General features: G+C 37.2%; 1 protein-coding gene across 2 annotated transcripts in view; it reads right to left on the bottom strand.

Moving 5' to 3' along the window:
* Positions 1–24,478, bottom strand: part of CRTAC1 (cartilage acidic protein 1) — a 2,772,383-nt gene that overhangs the window by 2,511,311 nt on the left and 236,594 nt on the right. For both annotated transcript variants that reach the window (XM_044056906.1, XM_044056905.1), the window contains exon 2: positions 13,455–13,657. In XM_044056906.1, the coding sequence (XP_043912841.1) occupies positions 13,455–13,648 (194 nt within the window). In that variant the 5' untranslated portion in view covers positions 13,649–13,657. The remainder of the gene's footprint in view (positions 1–13,454; positions 13,658–24,478) is intronic.

Raw genomic sequence — 24,478 nt, 5'->3', positions numbered from 1 at the left:
ATATTTCATACTACAATCTACATTTCTGGATCTCCTACTGAATGCTAACTTCTTGTTTTTACATAATCATTTCTGCAGGACATATTATAGTTTTTTTATGCAGAAGTTGCAGTTACAAGGATGAAGTCAACTATATCAGAAATATACAGCTAAACAAACAGAAAATATGAAAGCTTTAGCACTTGATTACATGCATTTAATATTCTTATATAGCAGTAGTGAAATTGCCAGAGTATTTCAAAATGATTTTTGTAGAGAAATGCAACATCTCCGTATGGTTTACAGACTTGAAATAAAATATTTCCTTGGTTTTGCTTACCGTAGACTAAACCAGACTTGTAAGCTCCCAAATATTTACAGTTTTGTTAAAATAGAGAAACATTGTTTTATAATATTACTTCTCAGTGACATGGTTCACTTATGCTTTCTGCATGCATGGACACATTATATATATATATATATATATATATATATATATATATATATATATATATATAGATATATATATATATATATATATACATACATACATATATATCTTTTTATATCCATCTATATTCACATATATATGCACACATACGAGTCCCTATAACACTGAAAATTAATTTCTTCAAAACCCAACTGGTCAAACTCATTTCACTGAAAACTCATTTCTATAAGTGTAGAAGAATACAGAAATGTGTCGGAAGTATGCAATGGTGTCATTTCATATCATAAGAGTTGTTAGGGAAGTAGGTTTAGCACAATGTGTGAATTGCAATGACCAGCATCAGTTTGTACATCCACATCTGTAGACGTCCATGTTTGCACTTCAGCACTGATTCTGTGTGTATGGCGTTTTTTTTTTTTCAATAGTTGTGCAATTATGAGGACAGTATATATAATGGGGGGTGGGGAGGATAACACATTTTTAGATATATTTCTTGTGAACAAGATTTTCTGTTAAATGAGTTTTCAGTGAAATGGGTTGACCACATCAGTTTCAGTGAAATGAGTTTTTATTGTTATGACATACACCTATAGAAAGGTAGAGAGACAGATGATCATTTCAAAGTTAATCTCTTAAGAATCAGATACACTTTGTACGAAATCTACCTTATTTTACATTAATACCTCTAGCCAATAGGAGACTTCATGCAAGGTCAGCTCACAATATTTGTGAAAGTAAACTGAAATGACAAGCCAAAGTGATGTCAAAGTAAAACAAATTGGACTGCAACAGTGATTCAGCCACTATGAACTTAGAAACAATTAAAATATTGTTCATTCAAAATACAGTAATGATTCTAGTAGTACATGTTTTACAAAACACCAATAGTTTGCAATTGGAATATGAACCGGTCCTTCAGTGATAAGCTTTGTGAAATTTCATAAATAAAACCCCAAATATGTATCACTGAAAAATTGGAATAAGAGAAATATATTATCTACCACCCACAGATCTTGTGTGATGCAACATTTTGACCATATCAAAAGATTACAGTCTTAATTTCTTCTTGGTAGCTACCCAATACTTTTATTTTTATTAAACACTACAATTATGACAGTTCCAGTCCAGGTTAAGCCATCTTTTATTAGTCATAGTTATGACATAACAAGCTCTTAACTTGTCATTTCTTCTTTCCTTTTGTTTTGATAGTCATTCGCACAGGCGTGAGGTTAAAATGAGTCCATTGTGTCATTCCATCTACCCACTTAAATGCATATAAACATAATGTTGTACATGTCAAACCAAAATTATAGCAAATAAATAAAAAGGTATAATTGGCAATTACGATTGTGTCACAGTTATATATAACCAGTTTAACTATCAACTGGACTTAAAGAAATTCAGCTTAAGAGTCAAGCTCAGAAAAACATCTTTAATACAGTTGAAAACATAACAAATGACATTATAGCTGACAAAGCAGTCAATACTTTGTAATAAGGGCATTGCAAGTAGTCTGACAGGCTTTATGTGACTTAAGCTTGCCTCTACCTTGAAGAAACATATACAACTCTGGTTAACAGTTATTTTTTGAGATTTAAATATCATCTGAAAGTGTTTATTTTTGGGAAAGACTTAACAGTGATTTCTGAAGTTACCCATTTCACAACTGTTTAATTATTAAACAATTTTATTTAATATTAATATTCGAAAGACACGCGTAGGGCGTGCCTTCATTGAAGGTTGGGTGTCGAGCTGGCACTTTGGCACCATAAAAATCTACTGCCAATCATTAGTGGACCGGAGTTGCACTGTGGCGACCCCTAACAGGGAAAAGCCAAAAGAATAACATTAATAATTATGCAATTCTGATTTTTAACGATTTGCATTTTATAAAGATTGATCTATGTGTAATGTGATGGCTGTCTATATATCTAGAGAGTGAAGAGATGCTAGTTGGCTGTCTGTAATCAAAATAAAGGCAGCGCCATGAACTATACCCTACAATATGTACATATTATAAACTGTAAAATATGTTGGCAGCTATTTTAAAATAAATTAAAATAATATGACAGTGTGTGCAGCTGGCCAGTTATGACACATGAAGGAATAATCTCTCAAAGACGTCTAGATACTCAGGCTGCATTTCTTTTAGACAAAGCAGAGACTCAATAACCCAAACTAGAATGTTGCTCTTTAAACACACAGACCATAGATTAAATGACAGATGCCAGTAGTTCAACACGTCTTAGTGGGCATAGTCAAAATATTTGCAGAGTAAGATTTATACCTCACATGTAATCACATAGGCTAAAGCATATCCACCTAACAAAACACTGCAAACTATGTAATTTGGGGTTATTTTCGATTTAATGAACTATAAGGTCACTGCATTCTTTGGCTGGGATTCATAAACATGTTCATGAAATTAATAGCATTGGTGTGCAATTAAAATCACATATCACAGCCCAAACTGTCTTGAGTTACCATACGTACTATTACACACCTGAAGATATCCAGGTATTTGGTAAATATACAAATAAAATAAATTAGCAGCAGATGGAATTCACAAATTTGAAACAAGAATGCAGAGTATAGAAAGCTGCAATTTATAGACGGGTGTGCAAATGAGTTTTAGTTTCTGGAAACTTCTGAATGCCTGACTGGGTGCAGGGCGTCTCAAGGGACTGCTATATTCTGTTACATTCAGGAAAAGAAACTTTGTTGATGAATGAAAATCTGCTAAGTATTTGTACAATTTAAGATTTAGACTGTTACAAGAAAAAAACATTTCTACCATCTGTAAGAAAGACCAGAGTTTTAATAGACTGTATTTTGCATTGCGCTATGTTACAGGAACCCTGTTTTTACAGTTATGAATAAACTGTATTGTAGTCAAAAGTGATTAAAGGACACGGATTTAAACAGCATTCCTGACACAGGTATACAAATGTCAATATTCTGATGCTGACTTATTTGGAATGAAGAATCTCGACCTTGTATTGGTTGTAAAGTTATTTCATGTAACATTTTCACGTTTTTTTCTTTATTCTTCTCTCCTGAATCCAGAGATCAAGAAGCCTGAAAGTCTATATGCACACACTTCTTTATCTGCAGCTTTACCTTCATGTCTGTTGTACCCATTTTACAGTTTTCTGAAAAGCTTATGCCTTACCTAAAAACTAGTGCAATAATAAAACATTCACATTTTACAGCAGGAGCTATTTTTATATATGTACATGTCAAAGGTTTATGGCCCTCCATCACATACAGTATAATGGCCTAGAGAAAGGATTATGGTAAGGAACATGGTTCTGTGTGGAAGACCTCAGACTGTTTCTTAAATGGACAACACAGGTAAACAAGCCATCTTGAATGTCAAGTTTAATTAGAAATAACTGCCTACACTGAGAGTCTGATATTGCTTCTAATAGGGTTTGGAAGACCATGGCCTACATTACAGTAGGGCTTCAGACAACGCCGGCCTTGGGGGAAATGTCACATTAGGTGAAGTGCTCCATGGTGCTCCCCCATTTCCATCAGTACTCTCATACAGTAACACAGTTCAACATGATCTAGTCATACATACATATATATCATGCCTCATTACACTTACACCTAGTGATATCCACCTGTACATGTATCTTCTGTTTGACTGTTAGAAAACTAAAAACATTCATGTATTGCAAATTTTTGCTCCAAATAGTGACTTTTTGTGCTTACATTTGGGTTTTATGAAGGTTTAGCAGATAATGATCACATTGTTCCCAGTTCAAACACAAGCCAAAATGATTATGGGTGCACACGTCTATGGTTTGTGTGGAAAGTTAAATAAATAATGGACACACTGTCCACAGCCACCAAACAAGCTATCGCTACCTTTTTCTCTTCTGTGAGGCATCTACACTGTTTCCCTTTATCTGTGCAGCTATACATGTACCTTGGAGTTTAACTGGGTTCTGTGGAGCTGTACATATACCTTGGAATTTAACTGGGTTCAGTTTTTCCTACTCCATGTATATCCATAGGTTCATAAAGTGAAAAGCAGGTCACGGTAACAGTCATCTCTGAGTACGATGTCACTTGTTACATTCCCAAATATATTTGTTTAAATTGCATTTAAAGCTTTGAGAACATCTGATACAGGAAAGCAGTCTAGTCCAAACAAAAACATATGCATTAAAAACATTACACCTCTCTTACTTACATGGTTAACAATAATAAACATTCTTTGCCTTTTGTGGAAAAAAAATATTGTATAGTACACAAAGCCATGAATTTTCTAAACACCAAAATCCCTGCTTACTCAACCAGAAGTAAAGGCCACATCTTAGCAACCTCAACTCTTAACAATTTCTAAGCGAATGATAACTATAATTTGTGAATCTACACATTTTTACAAATTTGTCAGTCACCTAATAACACTGTACAAATCCTAATCTTTTGGGAATAACTATAAAATGCAGACCTTCCAGAGTAAAACTAATACTGAAACAGATAATAATCCTATTCACTGCAAATCTGATCTAAGGAGATTATTAAATGATGAACACAAGAGATTTCCATACACTGTAATAGAAAAAGATAACATTTTCTCACTTGAAAAGATCACGTAGGATTGTCAACAGAGAAGCCCAAGATAAAAAAATAATAAAGCTAATAGAGTCTGTAAACAAGAATGACGATTTGGCCCTTTTTAGTTTAGATACAGAAAAACATACCAGAAATGTGCATTCATTATTTTACAAAAATGTAACTTTCCCAAAATTTTCATCGACGTACTGCATGTTCTTTATAATGATAATGAAGTCTACATTACATCAGGATTTTCTCCTCCAGCAATAGTAAGAATCAGATAGGGCTCTAGACAAGGATGCCAGCTGTCATCTATACCTTTCACTACTGCTTGGTTAACATTGCAAATATATTCTTAAGACAAAAGTGACAAATTTCATGACACCCATGCAGAAGGACAATACAGTTACGACTGCTGAATCCTACACAAATGTTTTCTATAAGCACTTACACGAGTGCATGGATCGAGCTATTTCTAAGAGACCCAAGATGCTATCGTCCAAAAACAGGAAGCCAATCTGGTGGCCCCCTGCCATAAACAAACTCTACAACAGAAGGAAAAAACTGTTGCAAAAGAGATTAAATTCCCATGAGTGGAGGAGCTCCCTGGTCAGCCTCAGTAAAAAGCTAAGATCCCTTATAAGATCCTCCAAACCTAGCTACGAACACAAAATCGCCACTGATTGACAACCATAAAGCATTCTATAGCTATGTCAAGAATCTCAATGGCAGCACCCATATCTGCTCTGAGCTACAGCACAATGGTATGAAAATTACAGAACCAATGGATATTGCCAACACACTGGCAGATAGGTTCAGTGCTAACTTTGCCCCCCCCCCACCTCCTAAAGGGCTCGTATCTATCCAGGAAGAAGGCAGAATCCCTGTAATCACAACTATGCAGGTAAAAACTGCACACTCTAAAGCCAAGAACACAGCATCCATGCGAACGGACAACATCCCGGGCTGTGTTTTACACCAACTTCAGAATGAACTGGCTCCCCATCTAAGCACCATGTTCAATCATAGCCTCACATCAGGCTTTGTGCCCACTGAATGGCACACAGCAACAGTTATCCCACTCCACAAAGGGGGAGCCACCATGGACCCGAGGAACTATCACCCTATTTGCCTGACGAGCCTGGTCTGTAAGGCCATGAACATAGCATCATGGAACTTATAAACAAAGACAATGGTAACCTCCAAACACTGGACTCCACTCAGTTTGGGTTTGTAAAAGGAAGATCATGCCTCCTGAACCTGATAAACTTCTTTGAAGCAGTCACCAAAGCCGTAGACAAGGGTAGGGTGGTTTACACAGCCAAGGCTTTTGACACCATCCCCCATTCTGGAATTATAGATAAACTCAATAAATTAGGTATAAAGCCCTACATCACAAGATGTGGTTGCCAACTGGCTCAGACAGAACCCACACTGTAAAAGTTGCAGACTCCAAATCTGACTTCAAACCAGTGACAAGTGGAGTACCTTAGGGTTCAGTCCTGGGTCCTCTCCTGTTTGATACCTATTTCTCTGAAGTACAGGCCAACACAGGTGGTCTCTGGCTAATTAAGTTCGCAGATGACTGCAAACTAGAAACCATATTTGAGTCCCCAAACGATGTGGACATTCTACAGATGGGCCTCAATGAAACAGATGCCTGGTGTCAGAGCCATGGCCTCAAGCTCAATGCTAAAAAGTGCATTGTCATCCCCTTTGGTAAAAACTCTGTACCCATGAACTACCACATAGGTGGCATTCTACTTAACGCTGAATGTATGATGAGACCTTGGAACCCAGATGGACAGTAGTCTCTCCTTTGATAATCATGTCCACAGTAGTCAGGAAATCCTATGTGGCACACCTCCTCACAAAAGGGTTCTCATCCAGGAAAAAAAAAAAAAAAAAAAAGTTCATTGTTCCCCTCTACTCATCACTCAGACCTATTAGAGAGTGCAACGCCCCTTTTGGAATGTACCTCACAAACCATCTGCAACATCTGGAAAGACCTCAGAAGTACCTCACCAAGAGGATTACTGGCCTCAAACAGATGCTCTCCGTTGACCATCTCAAAAAACTCCAGCTTTACTCCATAGCATATCACCTACTCCGAGGTGATCTCTGCCTAACATACAATGCTATGTCAAATCCAGAGCTGTTGGACATGCTACACAAAGAATTCCCAATCCCTCTGAGTCACACGCTCTACGGACCTAAACCTTGTCTACACAATAAACAAAACATGCTGGAAGGATAGATTCCTGTCCCAGAGACTTCCTATACTCTGGAACAAGCTACCCATCTATGTCAAGCAAAGTTCCTCATTAGCACTCAAGAAAAATCTTGATGATTGGAAGGGTAATAGGAAATACACCCCGGGGATCACTTCTGTGGTTCTGCTCAACAGGTGCCAAGCATCTGCTGTAAATGAAGGGATGTGGGATAACAATGGTTATAACATCTTGTCTACAAACAAGGCCACTTGATCTGGTTTTGAATTTCGAGTGGACACTATTGGTCCCACTGGCATTGTTTCAGTTCATTTTTAAAGTGTAGATACTTAGGAATAATCCTAGCATCTGCTATAGAAAAAATAATATAAATTAAATACAATAATGCAAGAGTTAAATCAAACAATAATAACATTAACAAAACAAATTCTGTAAATATACAACATTCATGTCACATGAAATGACTGAATGATGGATTTTATGTTTTATATAGCATAAATATATATGGAGTGCATGCATAAACTGCAAATATTTATTAGCTCAATGTATAGTAAGATGATGCTTTGATAGAAATTTGTGAGGCAAAGATTACTGATGAAAATGTAATATTTCAATTGTATATTTGTTATATTTTATTTATAGACCAAGATGAATAATTGTATCATTCAATTAAAATTAAAGAGAAAACAATAGGTTGCGCTTATCAAATGGCCTTACCAAATAAATACAAATGAAGTAATGCCAATGGGTCATTCCTAATGTCTGAAAATAGTGCAAAACACTAAACATTTTGAAAAGCTTTAGAGTTCCAGAACACAAGTCTTGTTTGAAACTGATGACCAAATCACCTAAGGAGCTGCAGTCTTCCAAAGTGCCCATTTTATTTATATTATTCACATGTATCGTAACTTCACAATTCTATATATTACTCCCATAATTTTGGCACCTTAATGACAGATTCAGGAAAGACTTGCAAGTTAATAACATTACTAGTAGTCAAGACCATTCTATCCAATTAAAAGTCATACACATTTGGAAAGCAAACAACTTCCACATATAGAATGGAAAAATTAAACTGATGTGATCCAATACAGAGCTTCAAGATTCCCAGCTAAGAAAATCAAACAATTCAGGGCTTGAGTCCCAGATAGCCCATTCAGAGAATTTTCCCTGGAGCAGCATACTTTTTCCCCAAATTTCAGTCATTAACCAGCTCAACTAATTATATACACATTAACTCATCCTTTTGTAGGACATCAGACTATAATGAAGAATAGTTTTGAATATCTTTTCTAGATCTAAATAAATTAGATGACCATAAATGCCTTGGTTCAGTGTTCTACTAACAAAATCTTAAGAAAACACATTAGTCAGTCAAGACCTGTCTGATAAAAATCCAGGTTTAACAAAAACGCACGGCAGTTTCTATCAAGTCTAAGAGAACTGGTTTTATCAGTCCTAGTACTATTAACAAGTGATTTTTCAAATGTTTGAAAGAACATAAACCCCACTTATAAGCTTATAGTTAACAATATCCTTCTTATGGTCAGACTTGAAAATGGGAAAATATTGGTGGATCTCCAAACGTCTGGTATAAACTCCATGAATAGGGTGCCACTGTAAACTTTTTATAGGATATACCAAGACATGCCAGAACAAGAGAACTAGCACTCTGCTTAATGTTTTTGACAAAAAACATTCAGGATAGTAGCCATTCAAATCAGATGCTCTACTATCATCTTTTAAAAAACATTCAGGACACAAAGTCAACCAATCCAAGTACATTCATTACAAATGTGTACTATCCCAGTAAATAATTTTCTAAATTAATTTATCAAGCACCATACAGTAATTATTGTGTGCAGTAAGACATCCTATTTCATGCTGTCTAAGGTTATTCATCCTAAGGGCAGGACAGTATTCCATTACCACACAATCTAGAATATTTTCTTAAGCAAGAAAATTATGAGCCTTATGAATTCAAATATTATAATTTATGAGTAAAGAAAACAAAAACGGCTGTTGCTATGTCTTCAACACAATAAAAATGAACATTATTTTTGAGTTTGTTTTCCAAGCCTCATTGAGGGCCAATCTCTCTCTTTCATATACAGTTATTAGACAATCCAATTTATCCAACTTATGAATACTCTAAGTGCTTAGCAAAATGATCCTGTACTCCATGTGAAATGCTTCCTTCTCCAGTAACCTGACAATGTTCTAATCTAATGCTGTTGAGTCAGATGATCAAAGAGGACAGATAGAAAATCTGCTATAATGAATGCTCAAAATATTTATATAATACATGGGAGGCACACAAATAACTGAACATTCAAAATGCTGAACTTTTTTATGCTGGCAATAGTGATTAAAACTCATTTTATTGCTTCTGCCACCGTTATGTGCTTGAGATAATGCAACCAAGTAGGGAATGGGGAATTTACCCTTTCCCCAAAAGTAGAGTGATCTTCGAGTTGGTACATGTAATTAGCAATGGATATGTTTTCTCTTTCTATTCTTTAAATCTTGATCTGTGTACAACATCCCCGCACATATACACACACACACATTTTATATATATATATATATATATATATATATATATATATATATATATATATATATATATATAAAGAGAAACAGAGAGACACATCTATATTAGTGTACTTCAGTAGACCGAAATGCCATAAAACAGACGTTTAAAAAAACAAGACCAGAACACAAAAGTTTCACATGATTGAAGCTTCACATTACCGATGTTCAGAACACTGAATGCTTGAAATGACAACAGTCCTAGGTGAGCAGAACAGGAAATCCACTCATTATTACACTGTAGTGCGATCTCAGAGTTGGTATACTTAAGTTGCAGGGGGTCTGGGGGGCACATACCCCCTGCATCAACCTTTTATGTGGAATTCCTTAGTAATTTTTTTAATTTTAGAATGACTGAATATTCGTGTTGGTGCCATAGTTATCTTCATTAATATTCCGTGGGATTTTGTTTGGATTCTGGTTGGTGGATGCATGCACTGTGCATTTGTAGCAGCTGCTGTTCATAATTGTTTATAGGTGATAAACGTTAATATGATTAGTATTTTCAGCCCTTTCTTAGGTGATTTCCAACTATTGTTGGAGGTTCTTGTAGGGCAAACAGTGCTTGGTACCACATACGTATGGATTTTTAAAGATACAGCTTGATATTTACATAGGATGATTTTAGAGCTGTGCAGTGAATAGACCATGCTTTACACAGTCGGGCAAATGAAAGTCGGGTATTTGAAGTTTCTGTTTTGACATTTCGGCGATGCGGTCTTTTTTTTTTTTTTTTTTTTTTTTTTTAAGTTGGTTATATGGTATTTCAGGTTTGTGAAGTATTCAACAAATGGAATGTCCGCAAGGGTTCCTCACTAAAAGAATACAGGGCATAAGTAACATGTCTTTTGTAGACTGCCTCAAGGTCCTATCCTTGTATTCTGTCTCCTACAGCTGTTGAGGGGAGATCTATGGCTGGCATACCAGGCATTGTCCGACCCCACTCTGATGGACCTCCTCCATATCCACAAAACAAACAGCACCAGAATGACCGGTTCAAAAGACTTAAACCTTGCCAGTGATATAAATATGATCTGCTGGAGAGACAGGTATGTATCCCAGAGGCTGCCCAGTCTCTGGAACAGGCTTCCCATCCATGTGAACCAGAATTCCCCCCTAACCTAATTCAAGTGCAACTTGACACCTATGTCTCTAATGAACACAGGAAACCTATAAATGGTTCAATCTCCCAGGCCCCTGCTTGTAAATGCGTAAAGTTATCAAGGCTACCAGAACTCGTCAGAGATTTGGGATGCATGACTAGGCTTATAAAGGTCCTTGTGGTCATTAGACTAGTAAACTCCTATGATCCTATAAGAGGAATAAAATCACATGAGTTTACTGCATTTCCTTGCTTCAAAGTTTGCAATTAATTTAATTCGTTCAACACCTATCTGTAATTCAACTAAAATTCCCCCATAATTGACAAAACCTCAGCTGACTCTCACATGATTATATAGTGTAGTGTCCCAAGCTACAATGTGACCTTTGGTCAGCTCACAGACTTCAGATAGCCATACTTAAATCTGGGATCAGATCTCATGATTCATACCGCTCTATGGTGGCAAGTTCTAGAACAAACTTCTCCCTGCACAGGTGCAAAATACTTCACTGAGTGCATTGAAAACTGCATTAAAACATCACCACCACTCTAAGAGCATCAGCTCTTAATGAGATGTATGATAATGCTGGTCTATATTAAAAACACGAACGTTTACTTACCCGAATACCTAAACGCTGACACATCTTCATCAAACCGCGAAAACATCATCCTGAATCGTGAAATCCGAAACGTCGAATCGTCATGGTTGGCCCTTCTGCGGTATAGCTCAGCAAGGTAAGTGTGCGATCGTTACGGACCTTAGGGTTAGGGTGCAGGTTAAGGTAAGTGCATAGATGGTAATGTATGTTAGACTTAGTGTAGGGTTAGAAGTAGGTCTTTATTAAGCGTGTGTGTGTGGATTATTTAGTTTGTTTGGGTATAGCTTTTTAAGGTAAGTGTGCGATCATTACGGACCTTAGAGTTAGGGTGTGGGTTAAGTGCATACATGGTGGTATATGCAAGATTTAGTGTAGGGGTAGAAGTAGGGTTTAGTTTAGGGTTAGAAGTAGGGTTTTGGTTAGTGTATGTATGTATGTATGTGGTTTATTTAGTTTGTGTAGGTAGTATGTAGCGGGCGGTAGGATGGGACAACTAGGACACGGAGTTTTTGAATTTCACGGTTTAGGGCGTTCGGTGTATTTGCAGTTCGCGGAATGTGTGCGTTTAGGTGTTTGGGTAAGTAAACATTTGTGTTTTCAATATAGACCCGATGAGGCTGTAGTAAAAGAAGCAGCGTGGCCATCAATCCCCTTTTTCTCCTTTTGGACACGAGGTCAGGGTGCCACATTAAGTGTCCATCACCTACAGCCAGTGTTCAAATCATGAAGTCAGGGTGCCACATTAAGTGTCCATCACCTACAGCCCGTGTTCAAATCACGCGGTCAGGGTGCCACATTAAGTGTCCATCACCTACAGCCAGTGTTCAAATCATGAGGTCAGGGTGCCACATTAAGTGTCCATCTCCTACAGCCCGTGTTCAAATCACGTGGTCAGGGTGCCACATTAAGTGTCCATCACCTACAGCCCGTGTTCAAATCACCACGTGGCTAGAGGCATGGGACTACTAACTGAAATATTTACGTTTACTCAGGTCGTATCATATGCTGTTTAATAACGGTACATGTATAATTTACATTATCAGTAGTTTTTACTTGTGCCGTAACATGTTTGTAGTAATTTAATTGCGCTGCATGTGCCAGTACATTTCTGTGTAACCACACTATAATCAGTTACTTGTTAATCATGTTTTAATTATTTTTATACATTTTTACTATACACTAAGTCAGGTGAATTTAACCCATTAACAGTAATTATTGAGCAGTATATTTAAGCTAGTTTAGAAGTGCTGCTGTAGCCTCCCCAAGGATTCGATGGAAAACAAGTCCTGCTCATTTGAATCATTTGATTTGTCATCAAATGTAGCTAAACAGATAAATACAAACATGCCTGCATACTTAAATATATAAACAAACACTCCAATTTAGCTTACGTAGGTCAGTGTGTCTGTGTCCTGCAATATAGCGTTTTATCCAAGAGAATTGCTTTTCTGCCTTAAAACCAATCTTTTCTGTGACAAGTGTCAGCTTGCCAATGATGCTGCGCACAATAAACTATATATCACCAAAGTGAAGGAATAATTGGTAACCATATTTTTGTGGCAGTCTACTGAACCCAATTGATATCCTCTAGTTTATTTGGCCATGTATTACCCACCTCCTAATTTTGGCAGATAAGCTAGCCTTGCAGTGTAACCCACACGTGTGCATTAATTTGCACTGCTAATGTGTTTATATTCTACAACCAGGTGTTATTTCACTTTGATATAATGGTTAGTCTAACAAACAGTAGTTGCACAAAGGACTCAGTCTAGTTTAGCTACCCCAATCAGAACAAATAAATAAAACAAAATAAATAAATCTTTTATGTATGACTTTTAAAGTTTTTCTGCATACCCCATTACTGGTCAGGTTTGTGCTATGTTACTCTACATATTTAGCCTAGAAATGAGCATTGTTGCCACACTTACCCTGCCACAATAATTTCAAAGTCACCATTGTTGTCCACATCAGTGATGGCCACTCCATAGTTCAGCTGCGTAGGATTATTGTCATAGTCTGGCATAAGAACACTCTCAGTGATACTAGTAAACATGGGCTGTGACTTCTGAGCTGTGGCCCAAAGGAAGAACAATTCAGACAGTAAACACATAAAGGGAAGCATCTTATCCACCTGGGAAAAAAAAAACAAAAAAAACGGCAGTGTGAGTTATCAGTATGATATGAATGTAACTGAAACTAATGCAAATTCAAAAATACTTTCAGCATTCTTTATCAAATGAATGTTCTCCTGCTGATGTTATTAGCAAATCACACACAAACCTCCAAGGAAAAATAAAGTTATTTGCTTGTGAAATTGTAAGACTGCAGTTAGTTTAAGAAAGAAATGTGCAAGCCTCTGAAACAGGAAGTACATCAGTTAGCTTTTATGAACAACACTGACTGCAATCTAAAGCCTTCTGATTACATAAGTGAACTATATGAAAATGAGGAGAAAGTGGTGCCCCACTCAACACCTTTGTATGTTCAAAACATTGATTTCAGCAACGTTTATCTAAAGGACAAGGAGTGGTGTGTGGGTGGATGTGTGTGCGTGTTTTCTTTAGCTGTTTTCTGGTTTACAAAATAATGAACTTACAGTATTCATGTGAAGCTGAAGGGGACAGGATTTCTGTCCATTCTGAAAACAGTCACTGAACTGTTGTGGTCAGGATCACAAGATATCCTAGTAAGGCAGATGAGATTTATAATGAGACGCTTGTATATACAGTCCACTGTCTTACCATTTCTGCTATAGTTAACGGCTTCTTCTAGTACTACTTTCTAAGTCTATAGTAATTTCTGCACCTGGTACAATAACAAATTAAACAAATATATCTGTAAGAGCCTGTTTACCCTGTCAGACGAATGCTAAACTAATGGCAGGATACAAAAGAAAAGTTCACCTCTCAAATGTCCTTATTTTATAGAGAGCCCTGATGTTATTCAAAGTTGTGTTCCATTCCTTCTAAAATTAGAAATCATTTTCAGAATCTCTGTGATAATTGTGCCACCATTTAAAATATGTCCCTAATTTGGGATCTTTCCCTTAGTTATTTTTTTACTTTGTTCCAAATTTTGTTGATAAAACTCAACAGCTCTCCAGTATTTATCTGCTGTTGGACAAACATTTTACATATATATTTTATATATACATTTGTGTGTATACATACACATACAGTGAGACAAAAAAAAACTCGTTTGTTTATGAAACCTACGATTCCAACTCTGCAGGACTAGAGCCAGAGCAATTATGCTTAAATAAAATCTTTATTTCTAGTGACAGACTGTTATGGATTTACATGTGTGTGCCTGCATTCATTTATGAAATGGACTCTGAAAACTATGAAATCTGGTGAAATGAGGTATCTAAAGTTCAGTGTGCAACTAACGCGCTACTAAAATGATCCAGTACAAGAATCATGATATTAAGTGCCATAACGCATAGTAGCTTGCACACTGAACAGATAATAGTGTTACACACAGCTCAGCCCTCCCAGCAGCCACTGGAGTCATAATCGGTTTAGTGCATACCTCTGCATGAGTTACTGCATTATAGCTTTTCTTTAATGAACAACCGACTCACATCCCCCATGGGGAAATCAATCAAAAAAAGAAAAAATACACACAAATAATTATATATATATATATATATATATATATATATATATATATATATATCTATACACACATATATATATCTATACACACATATCTCACAGTAATAAGACTGATAGGCTGCCAAAGAACATGCAGTAGTAATCCAATATGTAAAGACAGAAACACTCTGTGTTCACCAAGTTGAGGTACTAAAAATCACAGTTTAATGTAACCAGTATGAAAACAATAAAAAATAATAAAAACTACAATTTATGTTGTAGCATATATAATAAAAACAAAGGATGAGCACTTTTGGGTAATCCAAACCTTCAGATCCATTAATAACTTACATTACATCATATTTAGATGTACATTCAACCAATAACTTTGGGGTAAACTGCATGCCAATTCCCAATTAGAATATTCAAATCTGTCTTAAATCTAATATCAACCGTGTCAATGTTAGACCTCAATGATCAATCAGCAGTTGCTCTTTTGTACCCCAACCAATCACATGGAGCAAACAAATTACTTGGTTATTGCGGCCCATCATTCCTATAAAGTTGTTCATTGTTATCCAATGAAAGCCTTAAATTGTCATTGGACTTCTATCCCTAATAGCAATAATTCATTGGCTTAACACAATAACCAATGGATAACAGAGTTCACTGCCTTTTCACCAATCCACACTTTCAGGAAAAGCTCCCTTAAGACAAATCTTGTCGACGAATATATTTCGTACCATCCAATGTCTAAACAATTCATAATACATTAGATGTACTTGTGATGACATAATATATTTATATACGTATATATACAAGTCTAGGTATTTATTTATTCATTCATCTATTTATTTATATATATCTTTTCTAGACACACTTCATAGATATTTGTTAACATACTTTTTTATACACATGCACATATATAAGTATACATTTTCAACATGTTCCAATGATGCAAGATAATCACATAAGTATGTTAGAAGGAAACATGATTTTCTATCTACATATGAATTTGTTTTTAAAATTAGTGACATTTCCCTTTTAAGTTAATGATGAAATTAAGTCTGATTGAACAGCTAAGACTATATAAAAACAGCTTTTTAATTCATTTGTATAAAATAGACCTGATGAAGCTACTATTAGCGAAAGCGCTTGTCTGAACGAAATAAAATTTATACTCAACTGATTATTCTGGAGATTTTTTGAATTTTGGGATACCTATATCACGCTTACATCTCACTGCTTCACCCTCAGTTATCCAGAAGTTTTTTGGACCACAATGTCTAAACAATGTTCAAAGGCCATTCTTCATTTAAATGACATGCAGAGATATTTCAAACCAGATCTATACCTGTGATAAACAACCAGTCTAGATTTTTCTCCAAATAAACTCCATGCCTATACAATAATACATGGTGGTCTCTGTTGGTGGTTGCAGGACTAACTTAGCAAAATCAAGTTTAGGGTGGTAGGCCACCAATCAAACACTCTGATTTCAAAATTAATTTAGAGAACATCAAGGTCCCATCAACCATAAGCTGGAAAGACTTCAATAAAGTTAATTGGAATGATAGGCGGTAATAACAGACGAAGATAAGTTATTTTTATGCTTCATATGATTGGCTGGGGGATGAAACAAATTATTCATGCCTGTGCTAAAGGATCATAGGTTGTTTAAACAATTTCGATGCATTTTCCAACCTTTGATGATAAACTAACTTTATACGAGTAGTATACTTAGTACCTGCACTACACAACATCACAGGGGAGAGGCACTTCTCTGAGTATTTTCTTCAGTTGCTCTGAAGAAGTATTTATAGTTGTGTACATTCCTAGTAATGTGCTACGGCCCTTTTGGGAGTGTCCATGCCTGTGCATCTCTAAATGGAGCAGCAGAGCTCGGCACATAGGTGTAGGTTAAACTGTGTGGCTGTGCCACTTTGTCAACACCAGCAAGATGGCACTATTCGGAGAGGTTTCTCAGTGATCATATGATTGACCTTGGTCACTTTCAGAAGGTAGCATTTACCAAAGTCTGTCTATAGCAGATGTTTCACTTTTCATGACCAGGTGTTTACCAGAATACAACTTTGCACCTTGTAAAAAATCACCAACAAAAACAGGCGCCTACCATCTACTTTACTTATCTTCCAGAGATGCCCTAAATACCTCATTTACAGTTCAGCTACATAGTTAGCAATTTCTTCTTCTTCTGATTCACCTTTAACCACTCGCGGTCTCAGATTTCAAACATGCAAGCTTCAAACAACAGACATAGATGGTTTCTTTATACAAGTAACGATGTGCCTGAGCATAACAATGATCAGAACCTGAAGCAGATTACATGGAATTCATTTACGGACTCATTTTGTTTTGTTAATCAAGCTGATTAAGTTTTCAGTTAAAGCTCAAAAAACGTCAGCTCTAACATCATGTCAAAATACAGATTGGTCATTTATCATGGCTGGTACACAGCTCAATTTACATTAAAATGTGAAAAGAAGGCAACCATAAAATGTGAAGATTTTTTTCATCTCTCCTTTTCCAAATTCTCCATGGGATTTTTTTTTCTCCTCTTCCATTTTTGGTAGAAAACAGAATAAACCATCTCAATAAAATTCAGGTAAACAGATGTTTAGGAAGGAATGGCAAGGAAGTTCCAAAAATAAGTCCTGTACCTCCCAAGTACAAGGACAGTCCAATATGGCTGAATGGCTGTTCAAGAGAACTTGTGAGCCACTTATCTGTCCACCTTTTTCTTCCAAGAAGTCTTGATATCCATTTTTCTCCTCTGCAACGGATTGTGTCAGACAAATGTGTTTTGAACATCATTCATCAAGATTATAGATAGCAGTGAGACGAAAACAGGAAATTCTTCCTTTCCGGTGGTCATTCCATATACTCCTGATCATACTACTGTTTCCACCTGTTGTTCATCACATACTGTCACAGGAACTGATAGAACCAGTTCCTCCTTCCCAAATGTGGAAGGGTTTTTATTCAAGGATGTTCCTAGTGACAAACTGCAGATTTGATGCTACACGGTTTCTACATTTTTCCATATTTAGACAGCTTACTTATTTTTCCAGTCTTTCAACGTATCTTGAATATTTCTCTTGAGTGAGAGATCACTTGCACACAAGCTGGGATTCTAAGAGAACAGTCAAGTAAGTCTGGCTCCCACACATACAGTTGTGTCCTTGGGATGTCAACTAGCCATCTTCGTTTAAACAGCTTTTCTTGCAAAGGTTTAAAAAAAAAAAAAAAAAAAACAGATCCTTTAGCCAAGTTTCTAAGGTTTTCCACTCAAATTTTGGTCACTGTGATGGAATATCTCAGAATTTTGGGTCTCCTGGCATCTATAAGTATCATAATACTCCTGGCACGACTCCACATGAAAAAGAGTGGAATCTGAAATCTGTTAAATTCCAGCATCAAATTCAAATCTCAGTGCTGGACTTTGTCAAGAGGAATCCTTTGGAGACAACAGATACACTTAAATCCAGGTCTACCCTTCTCCCTCTGTGCTCCAAAGCAGTCGGTCACTGCAAACACTTTGGACTTTGCTTGGGAAGCAGTGTCAGGAGGGATTCAATTGCAAGGGGTGTGGGACACCAAAGACATCTGCAAGCACATAAATATCTAGAAGATGCTTGCCTTGATCAAGGCACTCAACTCTTTGAAACATTTTTGGCCACCGGGACCTCTTTAAAGTGGTTTCAGACAATACAACAATATCATCATTCATCAACAAGCAAGGGGGAACCAGGATGTACCTCTCCCACCCCCTCTGCAGATTGGCCAATGTAAGCTTGAGATATAGTTTCCCAGCACAACCAGGGCAGACCTTCATGAATGTAAACTAGATCAGGGGATCTTCCAACATTTAATCCATCTATGGGGAGTTCCTCAGGTAGACATTCACTTTGAACAATTAATTGTCCGTTCCAGGACTCTATGCAAGAAGGCGTAGAAGACCAATGTCTTTTCTTTGGACAGGAATGTTCCTATATATCCAGGGTAGTTCTAAAGATTCAGAAGGAGTTCTTAAAGAACATTGCCATGACTCCCTTGTGGCTTAGAAAACAGAGGTTATTCCTTCTTTTGGAAATGGCCAGGGGCAATTAACAGTCTTCCTCACGATTTGATCTACTCACACAAGAACAGGGTTGTTTGATACACTCCAACATCAATCACTTTCAGCCGATTGTCTAGATAATGTCATAATTCCTGTTGGGTATCCGTTTACTGCGGGCTTGTAGCAAATGATAAAGAAAACAAGACAGATAGCTACTAGAAATTCATATAGCAGCAAAAGGAAAACATTTTCTAGTTGGTGCCAACAACATAACCAGCACCCATTCAGGGTTAGTTCTCTGGTTTTACAATATTTGTGCGAGTTACTATCCTATGACTTTTCTTATTCCTCTATCAAAGTTCATTTATTGTCCATTTCAGCATATCTGCTCATAGATCCTCCTGTTTTAATGCAGTCACGTGTCAAAATGTTCTTGAAAGGGGTTTTGCATAACAGGTTACCAAGTAAAGCTTGCTCCATTTGAACCAGCTAATCTGGCTGGCAAGAGGTTCTTGATATAGACAACAGTTTTACTGATTGCTCTGACTTCTGCAAGAAGGATGTCGGAGTTAAAAATGCTTATGGTGAGTCAACCCTACCTTATTTTCCAAATGGACAAGGTTTCTTTGAGCACTAATCCTTTTATGCATAAAAGTATTTGTGTATTTACTATAAGCCAGTCTATCTCTCCATTTTCTTTCCTGAATCTAAAACGAGGGAGAAAGGCCACTCCATACCTTGGATGTCCAGACACAGCTTGGGTGTTATCATGACAGAGCTACATCTCTCCAACTTTTAATCAGTTGTTGATTTCTTCTGAAGGTTAGCAGGGGTGACCTCTGTCAAAACAGTATTTCCAAATGGTTGTTTAAGACTAATTACCTTTCGTCATACTCACCATAACTAATCTGTTCCAGGCAGGGTCAAGGCCATCATTACCAAGGCCTTGGCTTCTTTCTATGGCTTTTTGGAAAGGATTAGATTCTGAAAATATTCTAGAATCTGCTACTTGATATACCATAATACTTATACAAAGCACTATAAGCTTGATTCTTTCTCTAGGTCCAGAGCAATCTTTGCTAGGACCATTCTCCAGGGGTTCTCAGACTTCTCTCCTTCCACCTCTCAAATGTAGTTAGCTATGATAATCTACCCGTATAGCCAAGGTTACTGCAGCAGTGATCAATATGATGAACAAAGTACAGTTGTGTGAGTTGAACTTGCCATAACAGTAGATGTTCAAATGATCACTGCTGCAGTAGCTTCTCCCTCCCTTCATCTCCCCTTAGTGTTTTCGTAAGTTTTTTTTTTTTTTTTTTATGCCAAGATCTGAACATTTAAGTTTTGTCATAACTAGCATAGTCCTGAAAGCTCAGCCTCCCTGTTCTTACTGGCATGAAAGCTCGGAAAGGCTTGGGGCCCAAACTTGTCTTTAGTCAGTTCAGCTCGAGCTGCTGGACAGTTTGGGCACATTTAAAGTGCCCTTAATTTTGGAAGCTAGCCATCCATTATATCCTTGGCAGGAAATAATCCTTATAGCTTAGGGTACAGCAGCAATGATCAATATGAACATCACTCCAACAGTGGCAAGTACCAAAACTTACAGGCCACACCCTTTCAAAACTTACAGGCCACACCCTTGAAAGTGCTAGCAGTCACATGGCATTTCATAATTTGTTTGTTTACTTAATTAAATTTGCTAACAGAGGGAACTCTCTCAGGGAGTAAAATGAACATTTGTTTTTTCAGTTTGGTAACTGGTGTAGAGCGATGATCCAAATATACCAGCTTCAGTCTGAGCCCAGAATGTGTACAACAAACATGTAAAAAAAACTCTACATAAGGTCTGGTTAAGCAGAACTATATGAGCTTACACAAGAATGAATGTAACACACAAGTACATAAAAAATAGGTACTCGGGCAAATCATTCAAAGAGAGAAAAACACGCACAATAATAATGTGGCAGCAAATCTGTAAACTCTTGAGCTAACAAAATTAACATAGCACCTACATTTTTCAAAATGTATAGATCTATAGAACTTCAATACAACACAGAGGAAAGAGAGGGAGTAGAATGCAAACAGGAGATGGAGAAGACGATGTCACAACAAAAAACATGTAATTACTGACAAAAGGGGTGCATCATGCATGTTTGATGAATTAGGTTATGGCTTTTTAATAGGAGCTGCTACAGGCAACATTTCTGCATAAAAAGGTGTTTAGTTCATTATAAAAAAAAACTGCGGAACCTGAATGATTGAATGCATAGTGGGTAGCATTCCCAGAAAAAGGGAGCAAGCTTAGAGAAAACTATGGTCTGAAGCATGAACATTATTCCACAGGGAGTCTGTGTGTTAGCTCAGTCAGTTTGAGAAAAAAGGAAAGATTCAAAGATCAACTAGTTGATTAGCCATTTATCATTTTTATGACAGCAGCCATGCTCAGTTTTGGGGGTCAAAGCAATAAATCTGCACTTGCTCTCTGCAGTGAGATCAAGTTCTTCTTTGATGCACTGATAATAATGGAGAGGTTCTGCTCCAAGAGGTTCTGCTCCAAGAGGTTCTGCTCCAATTGTCTCTGTTCTTAGGATTTAAGAATTGTGATACTTTCATGATCAGAAGAGTAGAAAGTTAATTTTGGATTTTGCAACTTGAATATAATGCTGGAAGTTGAGATTTTGGTCATGCCTGATCCCTAGGTAATTGAAGTAAGATCATTCAAGGACGTAGAGGATGTTGTACTTGACTGCGCCATTTTTGGGAATGCAGGATAATTTTCATCAGACAAAAGGTTGTTGCTTTGGTTAGCAGTGTACAGGGACAAAACAATGCAGGGATTTTAAATTCATGAAGAATGTGGACAGTCAGTGTAGCCGCTGAAGCCGGAGAATATTATGTGGTTAGTAATTAGTACCAGTCAGCAGCAATTCTGCAAAGTTCTGACAAACTAACCATTTGATGCAGGTGTCATGAAGCCTAGGTAAAGGGTACAGCAGTAGTGAAGGTAAGAGGAAACAAAAGCATGAACTACAGAGATATCTTCCACAGATACAAGTACTTAATTCTAGGGATATGCCTGGAGTAGCAAGATGGTTAAACATTGCAGACACGGTTTCTTATGGTCATCCACCACTGCATCAAGATTCTGTATTTCAGAAACAAGCTCCTACTTACTACCACCATAAATGACAAATGGTGATAGTGGCAAAGTGAGAAAAAGGTCACAAAATGGCACATGCTATAAAGGCTTACATGACCAGTGGCAAGCAACCTCCAGGTCATGTGCCAAAGAATATCCAGTCATCATTCAGTCCTGAGGGAAGATGTAACCAATGAATAATCATCTCCAAATCAAGTGCCAAAGAATATCCAGTCATCATTCAGACCTGAGGGAAGATGTAACCAATGAATAATCAACTCCACATCAAGTGCCAAAGAATGTGCCAAAAATGCCTTCTCACTATTCCCCCCTTAGGAAAGAAGATGTGCAATGGTATTGTCATCACAATAAAAAATAAAAAAAATAAAAAAATCATCTTTCTCCACTAAATTAGTTCTCCAAAGGGAAGTATCAATGCTGTGAAAATAGAAAACACATGCCTGTGGCTGTGAGGCACTCAACAGGATAAACGCGTTTAGACCAGAAATGATTCTGCGGGTATGTCTGAACATTCAGACAGTAAACTGGTCCAAAAGAGTAAAAGATCACAGCCAGTTACATACTTTTAAGATGTATCTGACTTTTCTAGGAATTCCATGATTTTGCCTGTAAATTTTGTGATTTTTTTTTTACAAAACTGTGAAGGTTAAAGGTCATATAGCTCCAGATGTTACAATTACGGACTTCGTGTTCACCAAAAAACATGGAGTAGTAGCAGTCCTCTCATATCAGCATTGTAAGGGAATACTTTCACTATTTTAAATGTCCTTGATGTTGGGCCATTGCCCCCTGATTTTACAGGACACCGCTTGAGAGCTTGTTTTCTAGATTTGAAACAGTTGATCATAATATTAAAATATTAAATACTCACCATGAAGTACAGTTTTGTACCTACCATAAATGTAGATGTTCAAAGATCCACATTGCTGCAGTCCTTACATATGGGTAGTCCGCTGTCCTCGGTCGGCCCGAATACCAAAGTATTAGGCTGACGTCGGTCAAGGCGCTTAAAACTGACATCAGGACGTCAGGGTACAAAAGCGCATGACCGACGTCATTTCCTCAGTCTTTTCTTGCCCCAGATGTCAGAAGGCCCTAACAAGAAAGGCCAAAGCCAAAAAACAGCAAAACCTAACCAACCACCCGTGCACTAACCATATTTACACTATGTACAACACAAACCACACCACCACCTTCAACAACAGAGGGGAAGGAGGGAGGGTAATTGGACTGCAGCAATGTGGATCTTGAACATCTACATTTATGGTAGGTACAAAACTGTACTATGTTCTTCATCTCACATTGCTGCAGTCCTTACATATGGGTAGAATCCCAAAGCAGAGGTAAGGGAGGATGGCAAAACTATAAGGAATTAGGAGCTGCCAACATGCCTTGCAAAATTGCAGTTGCAAATCCAGCCCTAGATTTAGAGTAAAGTGGAAGGTGGTAATGCTTAGAGAAAGTATGCACTGAACTCCAAGTAGCTGCTTCCAAAATATCTTTAGTAGCCACCCCTTAAAAGGCTGTAGAAGTGGCAGTAGCCCTAGTGGAATGAGGCCTAATCCCAGCTGGAATCTCCTTACCATGATGGGAATAACAGAAGGCAATACAAAACCCAATCCACTTAGAAATAGTTTGTTTTGAAACAGGTTTGCCCTGAGAACCCAAAGCAAAAGAAACAAACAACTGCTGAGACTGCCTGAACCCTTTAGTTCTGCTCACATAATATCGCAACTGTCTGTGTATATCCAAAGTGTGCAAAATCCTTTCCCCTTTATTTTGGGGGTTTGCATAAAAAGTAGGCAAATGAATAGTTTGGTTTAAAGCCACACTAGAAACCACTTTAGGCATAAAAGAAGGGTTAGTACGCAAAGACACCCTGTCCTTGTGGAAAATTAAGAAAGGCTCAACTGCCATAAGGGCCTGTAATTCAGAAACCCTTCTCGCAGAGGTAATGGCCAACAAAAAAGCAGTCTTCCAAGATAAATATTTCAACTCTGTCGATGCTGCAGGCTCAAAAGGTTGTAGAGTGAGTTTCTCCAACACAAAATTGAGATCCCAAGCAGGAGTAGGAGCTCTACGTGGGGGTCTTATATTTTTTGCCCCTCTAAGGAA

Source organism: Protopterus annectens, chromosome 14.part0 (genome assembly GCF_019279795.1).
Source record: "Protopterus annectens isolate FY-2018-M chromosome 14.part0, PAN1.0, whole genome shotgun sequence".
NCBI lineage: Eukaryota > Metazoa > Chordata > Ceratodontiformes > Protopteridae > Protopterus > Protopterus annectens.
The sequence above is the reverse complement of the archived record's forward strand: the minus strand, read 5'-3'. Positions and strand labels throughout refer to the sequence as shown.